This window comes from Tachypleus tridentatus, chromosome 13 (genome assembly GCF_004210375.1).
Source record: "Tachypleus tridentatus isolate NWPU-2018 chromosome 13, ASM421037v1, whole genome shotgun sequence".
Lineage (NCBI taxonomy): Eukaryota > Metazoa > Arthropoda > Merostomata > Xiphosura > Limulidae > Tachypleus > Tachypleus tridentatus.
In genome coordinates, this window is record NC_134837.1 from 157416415 (window position 1) to 157430959 (window position 14545).

Genomic DNA, 14545 nt, shown 5'->3' on the forward strand with positions numbered 1-14545 from the left:
CGCTAAAACTTTATAAGCAAAATCTGTTTATGTTCCAACACTATGATTACAGTTAACATAATTTCCAGTAAAAGGACATTTTGTGCATTTAAGTATATAACAATCATTCTGGAAATACTAGAAATTTCATAGTGCATTTTGGTTTCTTGTTTATTTGGATATTGTTATTATTAAACTAGTCACTTGAAAATAATGTTGTTTTTTCTTGTGCATCAATTTATTTACAAAATATTTTCTGGTTAAGTGTATTAAATATTACAGAAAATTACGTATAGTTTTCTTTAAACAAATACATCAATTAGATTCTCTTTCTCAAATAATTATGGCTCCTGGGTCTCAAAAAATACGATATAATTTATCAGTAAAGCACACTTTTTATTAAATTTATTATTTAGGAAGAAATGCAGAAACTAATACAAAACATTAGAGAAGGCAGTTAGAGAGTTAAACAATAGAAATGACAATTTTTGAAAATTATGATTGTAAAAGAAAAAAAGGTAAGGTGAGGTTTACTGAGGTATGCAAATTCCTAATTTGTACAAAACTATATACTTGGTATTTTGACATCATAAACATCTAATTTTAAACAGTGCTTCATTCAACATACCATGCAACTCACTAAAATCTATATTTAGGTACCTTTTTTTAATAGTTACCTTTATACTGAGAAATAAATTCATATATAACATTAAAGTTTGAATTATAATTTAGAATTTGATTCAGACTTATTGGCATAAATTCATAAAATACTATTTCAATAAACCTTTGAATGCAAGTCAACAAACACGATGACATGTTCTTTGACCCATGATCCATCGTGAAAGGGTTAATAGAAGTTCTAATTTTGGAACTGATTTCACTATTCATACAGGCCATATATATTTCTTGAGCAATATTAAACAGTTGAATCTTGTGATAAAAGTCTTCAGTCCTCTCTTCATGGTTCATATTTTCTGAATTAGATCTCATGGTGGTTAGTAGTTCATTTATGTACACTTTTCCTATATATGAACATCCTTCCTATAAGACAGACGGACTACATACAGTGCTCTAAGTCTCATCTCTAGCTGTACTAAAAATTTTAGGATCATTACATATTAAATATCCTCATGCAAAGTATATGTAGTATATATGGGTTACCCTACCTTGTTAATGACTATATAAAAAAAATAGAGTTTAAAGAAGTAACAAGTGAGTCATTTAAAAATATGTTTAGCCCCCAGTATAAATAGCCATTTACTACTTTATGATGTCAACATAACAGATTTGTAAAAATCATGTTTAACTGCTTGGTAACCATCATTACCGAGTTAAAGCTACTGACAGCATCTTTCCACTCTTCAGTGATCACCTATGCCATCTAGTGTTTCACTTCAGTAGCGAATTGATAAACATAATCAGCAAGTTAAACAGCTTCTACAGACGTGTTCCTTAAATAATCTTTTGTGAGATGTAAGCATACCAACTACCTGTTGAATGCAAATATTTCAACTTGGTTACCTTCATTAACAAATAAATTCATATTCAATAATGTAAAAATCACAAGCATATGAATTTCTGTAAATGCATGTAGATATCTTGTCATGATAGTAAAACTGTTCATTACAATGGCTAAGTACTTATAAGCTTCATGCTGTTTTGACTATTTTAACTGAAAATTACTGCTTTAGACTATAAAATGGCATAATAAAAAAAACCCTTTCATTAACACACTCAAGTTATAACTTACATATTATTTTAATTAATCAAAACACAATAATTAATTTCTTTTTATTTTGTGTGAGGGCGAGTATCTTATACTATGCTTATTTTGAAGTGAGATTAGCTGTTTTGTCTTACAGTCTACCTAGTGTATATTGCAGTTTGACCAAATTTTATTTTAGTATGTAGCAAAATCACAAGCTAATAGACTGTTTACATAACACATTTGTGTAGAATTATAACAATGATCGATGCAAACATTGTAATGTATATGAGTGTATATTTGTTTTGTATTTAAATAGTTGAGGCAAACTAACATTTTAAAACATATTTTCACAAAATAACAATAGAACAAGGTTTTTAAATTTCTGTAAAATATTTTGGCTATATATTGAGCAAATCTGCTTAAAATATTTTATAGCAAGCATCAATCAAGTCAACATCTACTGGTCTATCATACTCCACATGGACATGTTATCCAAACTACTAATGATTTTGAACAATTAAAATAGGTTACTTCTAGTTCTTCAATGGCCATGGAAATAAATTAATATCTTTGCTTTTTCTTAGCTTAAATACTTCAAACCAGAAGTCATATTTAATAAGTACCTCTGAACATTGCAAAATAAATTATCTTTTCTACAATATGTGGGCCATAATTGAACACAATTCTCCATATGAAGCTTTACTAAGTTTTCTTCAAAATTATGATAACCTCACTTCTCCTAAACTCAATTTCTATAAATAGAACCTAGAACTTTATTTTCTCTTTTCACCACTTCCAAACATTCAAAGTTTTGAGGCTTTTATCAATCACATTTAAATCCTTCTCACTCTTCACAGAAATAAGAAAAAAGTGTTTAAAAATATTGCAACCACACAGGAATTATACCTAACCAAAGTACAGTTTCTGAGGCAATTATTAAATACTTTAGTTTTTGAGTAAAAAATTAAACAAAATATGCAGGTCCTCGAGTTCCTCTTGGTCGTTCTGCTGTTTCCGTGATGTTTTACAACTGACGTAATAGTTGCCAAACATGCTTCGTTGCGCATCGACCATTTTGTTCCTTTCAGTGCTGGTGTTTTATGTAAATTTATCTACACCTTGCACAAACATATGGAATATGTCATATAAATTATACATTTATGGTAAATATTAAATTAACTATTCAGACTGCTACATCTAGTTTGATTTTATAGACAGAATTATGACGTATAATTGAAATTCATTTTGTTACGAGTCATAAATACCCAGTACAACGATTGTGGAAGGGCTGAGTTTTAGTTACCATAGTAACAAATAAAACCCAGTCTGTGATACCAATAATTTTTAACACCAGAAAGGTTTTGAGATGCTTAAAATTGCACGTGAAATAATACAGACCATATTTGTTCTCATGACTTAGACTTACCATTCTTCCACTGGAGGTATGACTGACTCACAACCAGCCTGGGCGCTATCAGTGTCACTCACAGTTCCGCTACTCTCGCTCGTGGAACTGCCTTCGTCACTAGAACTTGTCAGATCTGTGTCAAAAGTAATTGTTCTAGGTTCGTTCAGAGTAGGTTCGAATTGATACGACACTACACGACACTGTTCAGAACACAAAGTCAAAACAAACTCTGCCTCTGTTTCTCCGTATGCACTGGCCATGTTTATTTACATTCAAAGAGCTGGTGTTGGCAGTTTGTTTGGAAACAATTACGTCACAGTACTTTTCCTAGCAGCAAACGTAAAAACTAATACGTTCAAATTGCCACTTGGAAAGGGCTCTTTCTGCATCAAGTTCTATGTTTCATTTATTAGCACATATTTTTTATAAAAAACATGAACCTGCAAAATTAATCAGTATGAGTAGTTCTTTTGACTGCAAAGTTTTCTTTTTTCTGTAAAATTCACCTTTAACATCTTCTGCAAGTTTAAAACCCCACTGCTTATACAGTAACCCATAGCACTGATAAGAATAATAAAGAATCACAAGAGGGACCCCACAAGTTACATTTTTCTAGATCAAAATTTTGTCCATTTATCACAAGCTTCTGTTTTCTATCTTCAAACCCTTTATTCTTCCTTCTTTGAGTTCTGTGAAATTTCATAATAAGTATCTTCGTAATAAATCTATAGGATCTTTACCAAAACCTTTCAAAAATTTATATACAGATATTAAAAAAAAAAAAGAGTTGTAAAAATGATAACTGACCACCTAAAGTACAGTATTAACTCTATAATTAGATCTTTTGTCTATCTAAACAAACACCAGTTTTCATAATATGATGCAATTAAATATTTTTGAGTAAGTTATAATGACAATTTACATCAATTTCTAATATTTAACATGCAATAGTAGATTCTATCTAGAAAAAAAATCATCCATTCACATTTGTTTTAACTTACTTGAAATTGCATTAGGTTGACAACCCAAAACATAAGATATACTAAAATGCTAAACATGAAAAGAGGATTAATAAATATAAGGAACCACTGGTAGATTATGTTAAATTTCCATAAAGTGTTATATTATTTCTAATGTAAAAATACTGCATTTTTAATTTCAAAAGCATATACAAGCCTTCAACTGAAATTACTATTAAGTTTATAAAGCATTTTATTCAACAAAATAGTTTTACTATGCATTACTTAAACATTCTTTTATTATTGACCTATATATATTTTTCACATATGAATTTTGTGTCAATTGCTAAGCTATAATGTATAGCCAGAAAGACCAATTCAGCAGTCCCTCCTCATTTACAGAATTCCTAAGACAGGACTAACCATTCCTTGTCAGCAATACTAATTAGTAACATGCAGCCAATTATCATCAAGTACTTAGTCTGTTCAAACAAATCCTGATCTGCCTGATTGTTAATTTCAAGACCTAACAGAATTGTTACACATCTGTAATGTTTAATATACCCTTTTAATTTAGACATAGGAAAAGGTGTATTATCAATATTTACTTTCAGAACTGAAGTTCATCATCACATTGTTCCATAAGTTTTTCCATCTAACCTGAGAATGTACTGCAGCAACAGGAAGAAAATTGCAACTTTCCACTATATTCTTTATACCAAACCTTGATTTATCTATATACAGGGCATGGACAAAAAAAAAAAAGACTCCCTTGAAAATTTTACTTTGTTGCATCTTTTATTAGCTAACAAAAAATATATAAAACTATATGTTTATAGAAAGAACTTAACAAGATGTGTTCAAATATGATCTCAGATCCTACTTTTAATATTGGCTTTTATAAATACCTGACCTTTTCTTATTTTAGTTACATTTTCTCATAAAAAGTGCTGTGCACCTGCTGTAGTTTCTTTGATTTTCTTATTCCAACTAGACTACAAAATAATCAAACTTCTTTGGAATTGTGAAGTCATTAAAAGTTTTCTTAGAAATGAGAGAAATGATGTTATTCAACTGCCAGGTCAATCACCTGATATCAATCCAATTGAAAACTTATGAGTTAACACTCCTACGAAAAGACGTTTCTAGTCCTGATTTCTCCAAGCCCGTTCCCCTGGCTGTGGTTTCGCTAGATAGTAGATAGGGACAGTGGGAATCTCGTTAATCCATTCATTAATGGATTTAAATGGCAAGTTCATTTAAATACAAAATTATTAGCCTAATATTAATAACCTTTCAAGTTGCTCTGGTGCTTATTAGGCCCCATTTTTCGTAGGAGTGTTAAACCAATTAATGATAGATCACAAGCCAAACATGGAAGATGAATTTCTTAAATTACTCAAACAAGGATGGTAGTCAATCACTCAGATATATCTGCAGAAACTCAATGAAAGTATGCCACATCAATGTAAAGCAGTACTAAATCAAGGAAATGTGTTATTTTGAGTTTCGTTTTTACATTTAATTATTGTAGAGAAACTTGTTTAATTTGTAGGCTAATTGTAATAAGAAGATCCAAGGAACTACAGCAGGTGCACAACACTTTTTACAACATATTGTAGCTAAAATCATTAAAAGTTATAAATATATAGTTTCACACATTGTTCTGTTATCTAATAAAAGATACAAAAATTAATAATATTTTCAAGAAGAACCACCTCCTGTATATTATCCAAAAATGGCACTGATACATTCAATCAAAAGTATTCTTCTCTTGTTATTAAAACATTTTCTCTGCAATTTTGTCTTCCTAAAATTTGAGGTTCTTTAAATTCTGAATCAATATTTTTGTGCTGATCTTTATGTTCTTGATACCATTTAGTAAATATTTACTGTATGCTATCTATTTAATTAAATTTCTCTATTTTACTATCAAACATTGTTTGTGCCACGTAAATATCTAGATTTATTTGTTGTACCCTTAGTAAAAAAAAGTAGTTTCACAACTACAAATGCATTTTTTGATAAACAAAAGGTGACAAAGTTCTGATAATTTGTACAAATTACAAGTGTTAGTACAAGATAACTTCAACCATAACTGTAATATACTTGAACAGTTCATCAAAGGTTTCAAAACAAGTTTGTCATTCAATCCATGTAGCTTTTTGCAAATTTTCAGCTTTAATATCTATGATGCAGACTCAGAGATACCTAACACCTTTCAGGTAATCTCTATTGCTTGAGTGAAAGATAGAAAATAACTTATTTTAGAACAGTGATAATATGATGAATAGCTGGTATTTTACAAGCACTGACAGTATTGAGATTAAAAATGTGATTTAAGCAGTGAATAAAAAAAGCGTTTGAGCAAAGTCTTTTAATCTTTGTTTGTAAACTATGTTTGTTTGTTTTTTTACTGAAATGGTTATAGCAGTTTTATCACCAACTGTACATTCTAAATGAAAACAAAACAATAAATGCTTCTTTGATTGTATAAAGAATCTAATAAGACACATATCTCACACAAATAGCAAACCTGTTGATTTGAATACTTAACTCTCAACTCTTCAGCAATTCACTGAGAAAAAGTCATCCTTTAATCATGCAGTGATTTTATCATGAATGTGATAATATATACATATTTTCATTTTGTTGTATTCAGATATCTTTAAATTAACTCATTATAGTAGGTAACTAAATCCAAAATAGCAATAAAGATTCCTTTATTGGATTATTGTAGAATTGCCTCTGTAACCTCGTAATTACAAGTTTTGCTTTCCACAAAGTAATATACGTTTCAACATGCATTCCAGAATATATTTTTATATCATATTTTTAATGGGTCTAACATATCTGGTGTCATACAGTTTGCTCTGAGTTTTCAATATTGCATGTAAATATGGCATGCTGCAGAGCATCCTTATGATACCTTAAACTACGTTGTGTCTTTAGAACTTTTTTTTTTTTTATGAGTTTCTGTAATGATACTGCAACAAGAACAAAAGGCTGAACTCATCTGTTTTGGGGTTGAAATAATACACAATATTTAGACAGTCAACCTTGCACACCATCAGATTATATATGTATACAGATTATTAAAAATGAAGGTTAACACTATTGTTATGTCTTTTCCACCATTCTACACATTTTGTTTTAACAAATTTGACTAACTACAAAACAAGACAAAATGTTCTTCAGAAAATCTTAGCTTGTCTTCATTAAACATTGATTCTACTTTTATTTCACCAGTTAGAATATTTGTTATGTGATATAGATATGTATATTAGAAATTGCATACTAGAAGAATCAGACTGTAATAGTGTTATGGCTGCTTTTTTTAAGTGTGTTCAGTTATCACATGGTTTCATTTGGGAAATATCTTACCTTACTAACTTTTTGACATTTTATGATCAACGTACTACTTGCATGGATGAGTGAAGGGTATATATCAGAATTTTCAGAAAGCATTTGACAAGATCCACATAAAAAAAATTCCCTGAAGGTCTTGGGGTATTTTACAAGCACTAGCAGTACTGATATAAAACATGTATTCTAAGCTCAAAAATATTTTATGATGGGAAATTTTAATTTCAGGGGTATTAACTGTGAACATTTTAAGTCAAACAGTGAGGGGGAATAGATTTTTGGAAATTGTTCAGGATACTTATACACTTACCAGTGATGAAACCTACAAGACAGGAAACTATATTAGAGTGGAAGGAAAAGTAGCAAGATGGAAAAAAGCAAGTGTTGTTATAAATGAAGTCTGGTCAAACTGGATTAATGTCACAAGTGGGGTACTTGAGGGCTCAGTGTTAGGACTTTGCCTGGCCAATTAGTTACTTAAATTTGGTGATGATAATTAACACATGGTATGTTGCTATCTGTGAAAAAGATTCTGTCACTTTACAAATGAAGTCAGATCACTTGATGTATTGAGCACATAAACGACAGATGCTTTTAATCATAACAAATGTAAAGTAATGCATATGGGTTGTCATTTGAATCATATGTATAATGTTAATGGGAATAACCTTAATAATTTTATGTACAAAAATGATCTTTGTGTTCTGGTTGATCAATGTTTTAAATTATACAAGCAGTGTGCTGTTCCTAGTGGTAAGGCAAGTAGGATATTAGGTTGCACCTAAAGAAATACTGAATACGAGTCTGAAGATATTGTAGCTTTATTGGTAGAACATGTGATACTTGAAGGTGCTAGTGACAATGCTGTTTTTGTAGTATGTTGAAGCTAATGACATAAAGAAAGATGGAACTGAGTAGTTTATTGATAAGTACAAAACACTCATAAATGCATTTAAGGTAACAGCTTGATTTTGTCAGAGATACTGCCAACAATAAATTTTGAGGATGAGATACTAAGTGGGTCACTAGGAATGAATGCTGGGATTAGACAAATATGTAGGGATGAGAAAACAGGCTGGTTGAATTTTGTGGAATAATTTTAATGGGAAGGTTCATCTGTTTTAAATGGATGGCTTACACTTAAACAAGGAAGGGGCTAGCATGTTAACAAGGGCTAATAACTCACACATAGAATGTAGAAATTAATGAGCAATTATAATGAGATCAGAATGATAGCTGAAAAAAAAAGATGTTATTACAAAATATATTAATTTCAGGAATATTGATTGGAAAAATTTTGAGTCCGAGAGTCATGGTGATAGGTTTTTGGAAACTGTTCACAATAATTTCGTACACCAACTGGTGAAACCAACAAGAAAGGAAGCTATATTAGATTTAATGCTAGCATCTGATGTGAATGAGATAAAGTTATGGTTGGTAATTATTTAAGTATAAGTGACCAATGCACTGTTGGATGTAGGATTTTACTACATGCAGAACTGAAGAAGAATAGCACTTTGATTCCAAATTTCAGGAAGGTTAGTTCTGATTGAATGAAACATCATCTGGCTTCTGTAGATTGGACTAAACAGTTGGGAGAGGATCTTGAAACAAATATAGAAGTATTTAAGGAACAGTATTACAGAACATACATATTCTGTAAGCCAATGGAATAGAATAAGCCAGTACAATTTAATAGAGGTTTAAGAGGTTATATTATGGATAAAATGTAACAAATACAAGAAATTTACTTACTGAAATAATAAGAATTTGGCAGACTATAGGAAATTAAGAGAGCCGATTTAAAAAAGAAGATAAAAGGACCAAAACTGTAAAATAAAGAGAATTGGCTGAAAGTGTTAAACAAGCAATAAGGAATTCTTTAGGTATACGATGGATAAGCAAAATTTTAGAATGGAGATTGGGCCTCTCAAATATCATAGTAGGGGGCTGCTCTTGGAAGATTATAAGATGTTAAACTTATTATATTATACATTCTTTTCAATTTGTACAAAGGAAAATACAAGTATTATGCCACAACCAGAGTACCTAATGTATGGGAAAATACCATTTTAATTTCTGAAGTTGTATGTTGTAAACCAATAAAATTGATACATCATCTAGACCAAGCAATGTTTATTCTAGAGGTTTAAAGGAACTTACAGATTTTATTTGTGAACTGCCAGGTAATATTTTGTTTATAGGTTACTGAGTATAGTGAAAGAGTATTAGAAGATTGGAAGTTGGATAATGTTAGTCCAATATTTAAAGGAGGTGATAAATACTGTCCAGGTGATTATAGGCCAGTTAGTCTTACAACAGTGGTTGGAAAGGTTTTGGAGAGTGTGATTAAAGATCTATTGCAGAGTCATGTACACCAGAGGTTTGGTATAGTGTCAAAGAGAGCCAGCATGGTTTCACTAAGTGAAAGTCTTGTTTAACAAATCTTCTGACAATCTTTGAGGATGTTACTGTAAGAGTTGATAAAGGAAATATTGTGGCTTTAGCTTACCTTCATTCCTACAAAGCATTTTACAAGTTACCTTAAAAAAACTTGTTACAAACATTAAATCTTTGGGTGTTGGGGAAACATTATGAACTGAATAGAAAATTGGCTCAAGAGTGGTAATAACTGAATCACAATTACAAGCAGTGTGCCTCAGAACTCTGTGCTAGGTCCTCTGCTATTTGTAATTTATATTAATATCTACTCTGGCATGACTAGTAAAACTGTAAAGTTTGCAGAGAACATTAGATTTTTGGGATGAGTTACTGTGTCAAAGACACTGCATACTTACACTGAGATTTAAATTATTTGATGCACTGGGGCAATATGTGGCAGATGGTGTTTAACTATTCAAAATGTAAGGTTATTATACATGTAGGTTTTCACAATTCAAATTATTGTTAACATTTAAATGTGAATACATTAAATCCTGTGGTTGAAAAAAAAATCTTGGTGTTGTAATCGAAAATTCAATTTAGTCATCTAAACAGAGTAATGTAGGTACCAATGGGGCTAATAAGGGTTATGGATAACATCTATAAAAATATGGAATACAAGACGAGGAATATTATTGTTTTACTGTATACATCACTCATAAGGCCTCATTTACAGTACTCTGTACAGTTTTGAGCTCCAGTTTTTCCTTAAGAAGGACATTGAATTGTTGGAGAAGGTTCAGAGAAGAGTCACTAGGATAATACCTGGGATGGTGGGATTGTCCTGTAAAGATAGACTAAAACCTCTAAACATATTTTAATTAGGGATATTGGTAATATAGATCTTTCAAACTTTTTGTGTTTAGCAGTAAAAACAGCAGGACAAGGGATCATAAGTTCAAATTCTGGCAGCATAGGAGTCATCTTCAGTTTAGACAGTATTAAATATTAAACAGGATAACTGTCTTTTTAGAATGAGCTGTCTTCATGTGTGGTGGAGGAATATATGAGTAGTAAGGGGTAGTAGAGTTAGAAGCTGGAAGAGACATCCTTGATGGGCTAATGATCTTTTTTTTAATCCCTTAAAAATTTTATTAAATTTATACGTGATTGTTAGGCCACATTTGGAGTAATGTATTCAGTCTTGGGCTCTTACCTCTGGAAGGACATTGAAATGATGGAACGGGTTTACAGGAGAACTATGAGAATGATACTCGAGATCAAAAGGATGCCAGAAAAAGAAGAAAATTAAGATGTCTAAAGTTGTTTGCTCTTTAAAAAAGAAAATAGTTAAAGTGGATCAGTTTCAGATGTTTAAAATCTGTGAAACTGAACTGTCAATGCATCTTTTTTTCATACTTTACGGTAAAAACAGTAGGGTCAGGAGACCTATATATCAATTTTGATAAGATAGAAGTCACCTTTAGCTAAGACCATTTCATTTTTCTAATAGAACAGTTGACCTTCAAAATGGGTTATTTCAGATGTAGTAAGTTTAAGAATTTAAGGGAAAGTTTGATAAATATCTGAACTACAAGATCTGACTCTGAGGCTACTGTTTGTTTTTATAGTTTAATACATGTAACAGCCAAGATTGACCAATGGGCCCCTTGTTGTCCTTAAATGATAAATTATGACTTAACATTACCTTGTTTATTATTAACTTTAGAATTTCCTACATAAAGCTATAAAATTAAATGTAAAAAAATGTTTTTCAACAAAAAGACCACTTTCTAATGTCATTTTATGCAAGGAATGCATATTTTAAAGTAACTTTAATACTATTTTATATATGCATTTTATTAAATTAAGTTAAACTTGTCATCTAAACAGATAGAAATATGTATGGTGAATTTCACACAGTTATAAGTATACCTTTTTTACAAATAACACCTTAAAAGTATTATTGTATCCTACTCTACTAGTAACATCTTGGTTTCTCTGGAAACAAATAGACCTTTTTATAACATGATTATTAAGCATTTCATCTGATCAAAATATTAAAGTTTTCATGTAATAACATGTTGATATAGATCAGCAGTGAAGGTTATATGGAACTTAAAGCCATCTTATCACTGGCTCACTTAGTACTGTTACTCTTAACATATGCACCTTTTAGATTGTATTACATGTAAGTATTGTAAGAGACTTACATTAGATAGTGTAAGCTTGCAACTTTATAGCTATACATTACATAGTCTATATTATTTCTAAATATTAGCCGTATTTATTCAAACCCACATGCTTACTGGCATCAACATAGATCTATCAGTAGTACTAGTATAAAGTCATATTTATAAAAACATGAAGTAATGCTGATTTGTAGGTTGACTATTAAATGAATTTATTTACATGGACATCTGAAGGGGAGTGGGGCACCTTCTTCTCCCTTGCTGGAAAATGATAAAAATAATTCTTTATTTATTTATTCAGCATAGGTATACAATTTTTTATTCAATCCACAGTTTCACACTACTGTCCTTTCTGAATTTCACCATTCTTCTCATACTGTTATCTGATACACAATATGATGTTGCATGATGTATTATGAACATATACACTTTAACCATTTTGTGAACTTGAAAAACAGTTGTTAAACTTGTGTTATTCCCTACTTAGTTTAATTTTCAAAATGCATCTCACAAGGTCAAATACTTAAGTTTTAAAGTTTTTATAAGTTTTATTACAACAACAATCTGTACATTTTCTTTTAATTTTGCCTTATAGTTTTATAAATCACAGTAAATTACAAATATAGCAAATCTTTCCTAGCTCTTTTGAAGTTATTAATAAGATTCTTTATTTCTTAAAGATAAGTTTTATTTCAGTTTTGATCTATTCAAATGTTTGTAACTAGATAAAAATCTGTTAACAGTTATGTTTGTCAAGCTAATTTTTGAACCTTGCAGTACCTAACAGTGATATTAATTCATATTAAATTATTATTACTAAAGCACCAGTCGCTACTACTGCATGTTACAATAGTATTTCTATCATCCAAGAATTGTCATGGTACGATCTACGGTATTGGTTATCCAACAATTTTAATACATATATTTAACTCAATACAGAGCTCTATAATATATATATTAATATTATACAAACATTAATGGCAATCGATTATTCACTGATTCAGTGAGAAAAGACATATGGTCAGAGCCTTAATTGGTTTTACAACAGGATCATACTTCAAATTTACACATTTCAATTGCAATTTATATTTCACTTTTCAGGTTTACACGTTTTATCTTCAAAGTAATTCTAAATATTTCAACCCAGTTTAAGTTACCCGCAAATGACTTAAGTGTAAAACACTCTTGACTTCGAGTTTCCAATTCGACTCTGAAATTGAAAACGAAACGAAATTATGAGCATTGTCTTATACTACAAAATGAATATCGATAAATTGTTTAAGCATCTTTAAAAATACTTGACCAAATATAACTTACAAGTTATAACAAAAAAAAAAAGTTATAACTTCTAAGTTATTATTGGTCAAGTGATTTTTAATGATGCTTAAATAATTTATCCATATTCATCTTGTCTGCTACTATATTCTTGCTTATTTTAAGCATATGTAGTTACTATTACTCACCTCGTCATGAATCGTTCCATTTTCCTCGTGATCCAATGATTTTTCAGGAGATTCACTTGGAGAATCAAGATTGAATCTCGGTACAGCAACCGCCATCTTGACCACCTAAGTACATCTAATCACGTGACCACTTGTGCTTGGTCGAAGCAATTCTCAAAGAACTGTCGTTATACTCTAAATACTATGTACAATCATGCAAGTAAACACTTAACGAAAATCATTTCGAATTCATCTTATGTATAAAGTTTCATATAAACATGGATATATCTTCGAAGACATACAGCATAGTAAGAAGCCTATACACACACTAAAATAAATATAAAAAACGTGTATGATGCCTAACATGTATTGTTACACAGTTCATGTTTTACGTACATGGTATTTAATACCTGATGTTTTGTTTGTTTCAATAAAACACAAAGCTACAATACCGGGTTTCTTGCTTTGTAAGTCCGTAGACATACTGCTATACCAGGAGGGGGGTCTGACGTTTTAAGTTCATTTTACCTCACCATTTAGTAACCTAAATTGATTTAGGTATATGAATAATATTACGACACTTTATCGAATTAATTATTCGTTATCATACTAGCATACAGCAAACCAGTTGTTCAATGATTATGTGTACGAGTATTTGTATAGATAGGGTTGGTCATCCAACTAATTGATAACGCGATTCTTTTAACATATATAAGTCAGCTATTAATTTTATTTCAGTTTAAGCAGATGAACTTTCACGTACACTTAAAATTTTCAAAACGTTTTACGTACATGCACGTACGACCTTTCGAAAAGGTTTAACAATTAAAATTAGGCCTTCAATAGATAACTTTTGGTTGTCTTGTTTACTTATTGAATAGGTCATTCCTTATTGGTGTCATGTAAAGCTTTACCACGATAGGGGTTCTTCAAATCTGTATATATTAGTCTTCTATTTATTTTCTGGTTATATCCTCTTTATTTTTTGTGTATATAATGACTAATAACAAGAACAGCGCATGCGCTCTGGTAGAGGTTATGCTATTTTTCTGCACATAGGTACTATCCTTTCCCATCCTTATTCAGACTTGCAAGGAAATTTCCTTCAA

At 30.5% G+C, this 14545-nt stretch overlaps 1 protein-coding gene across 3 annotated transcripts in view; it reads right to left on the reverse strand.

The window, feature by feature from the left end:
* Positions 1-13615, reverse strand: part of LOC143240835 (serine/threonine-protein kinase B-raf-like) — a 60851-nt gene extending 47236 nt beyond the window's left edge. For 2 of the 3 annotated variants that reach the window (XM_076483997.1, XM_076483991.1), the window contains exon 1: positions 13458-13615. In XM_076483997.1, the coding sequence (XP_076340112.1) occupies positions 13458-13553 (96 nt within the window). In that variant the 5' untranslated portion in view covers positions 13554-13615. Of the gene's footprint in view, positions 1-3113; positions 3239-13457 lie in introns of those variants that run through there. The other variant, XM_076483993.1, reaches the window with a different exon arrangement.
* Positions 13616-14545: the final 930 nt, after the last annotated feature.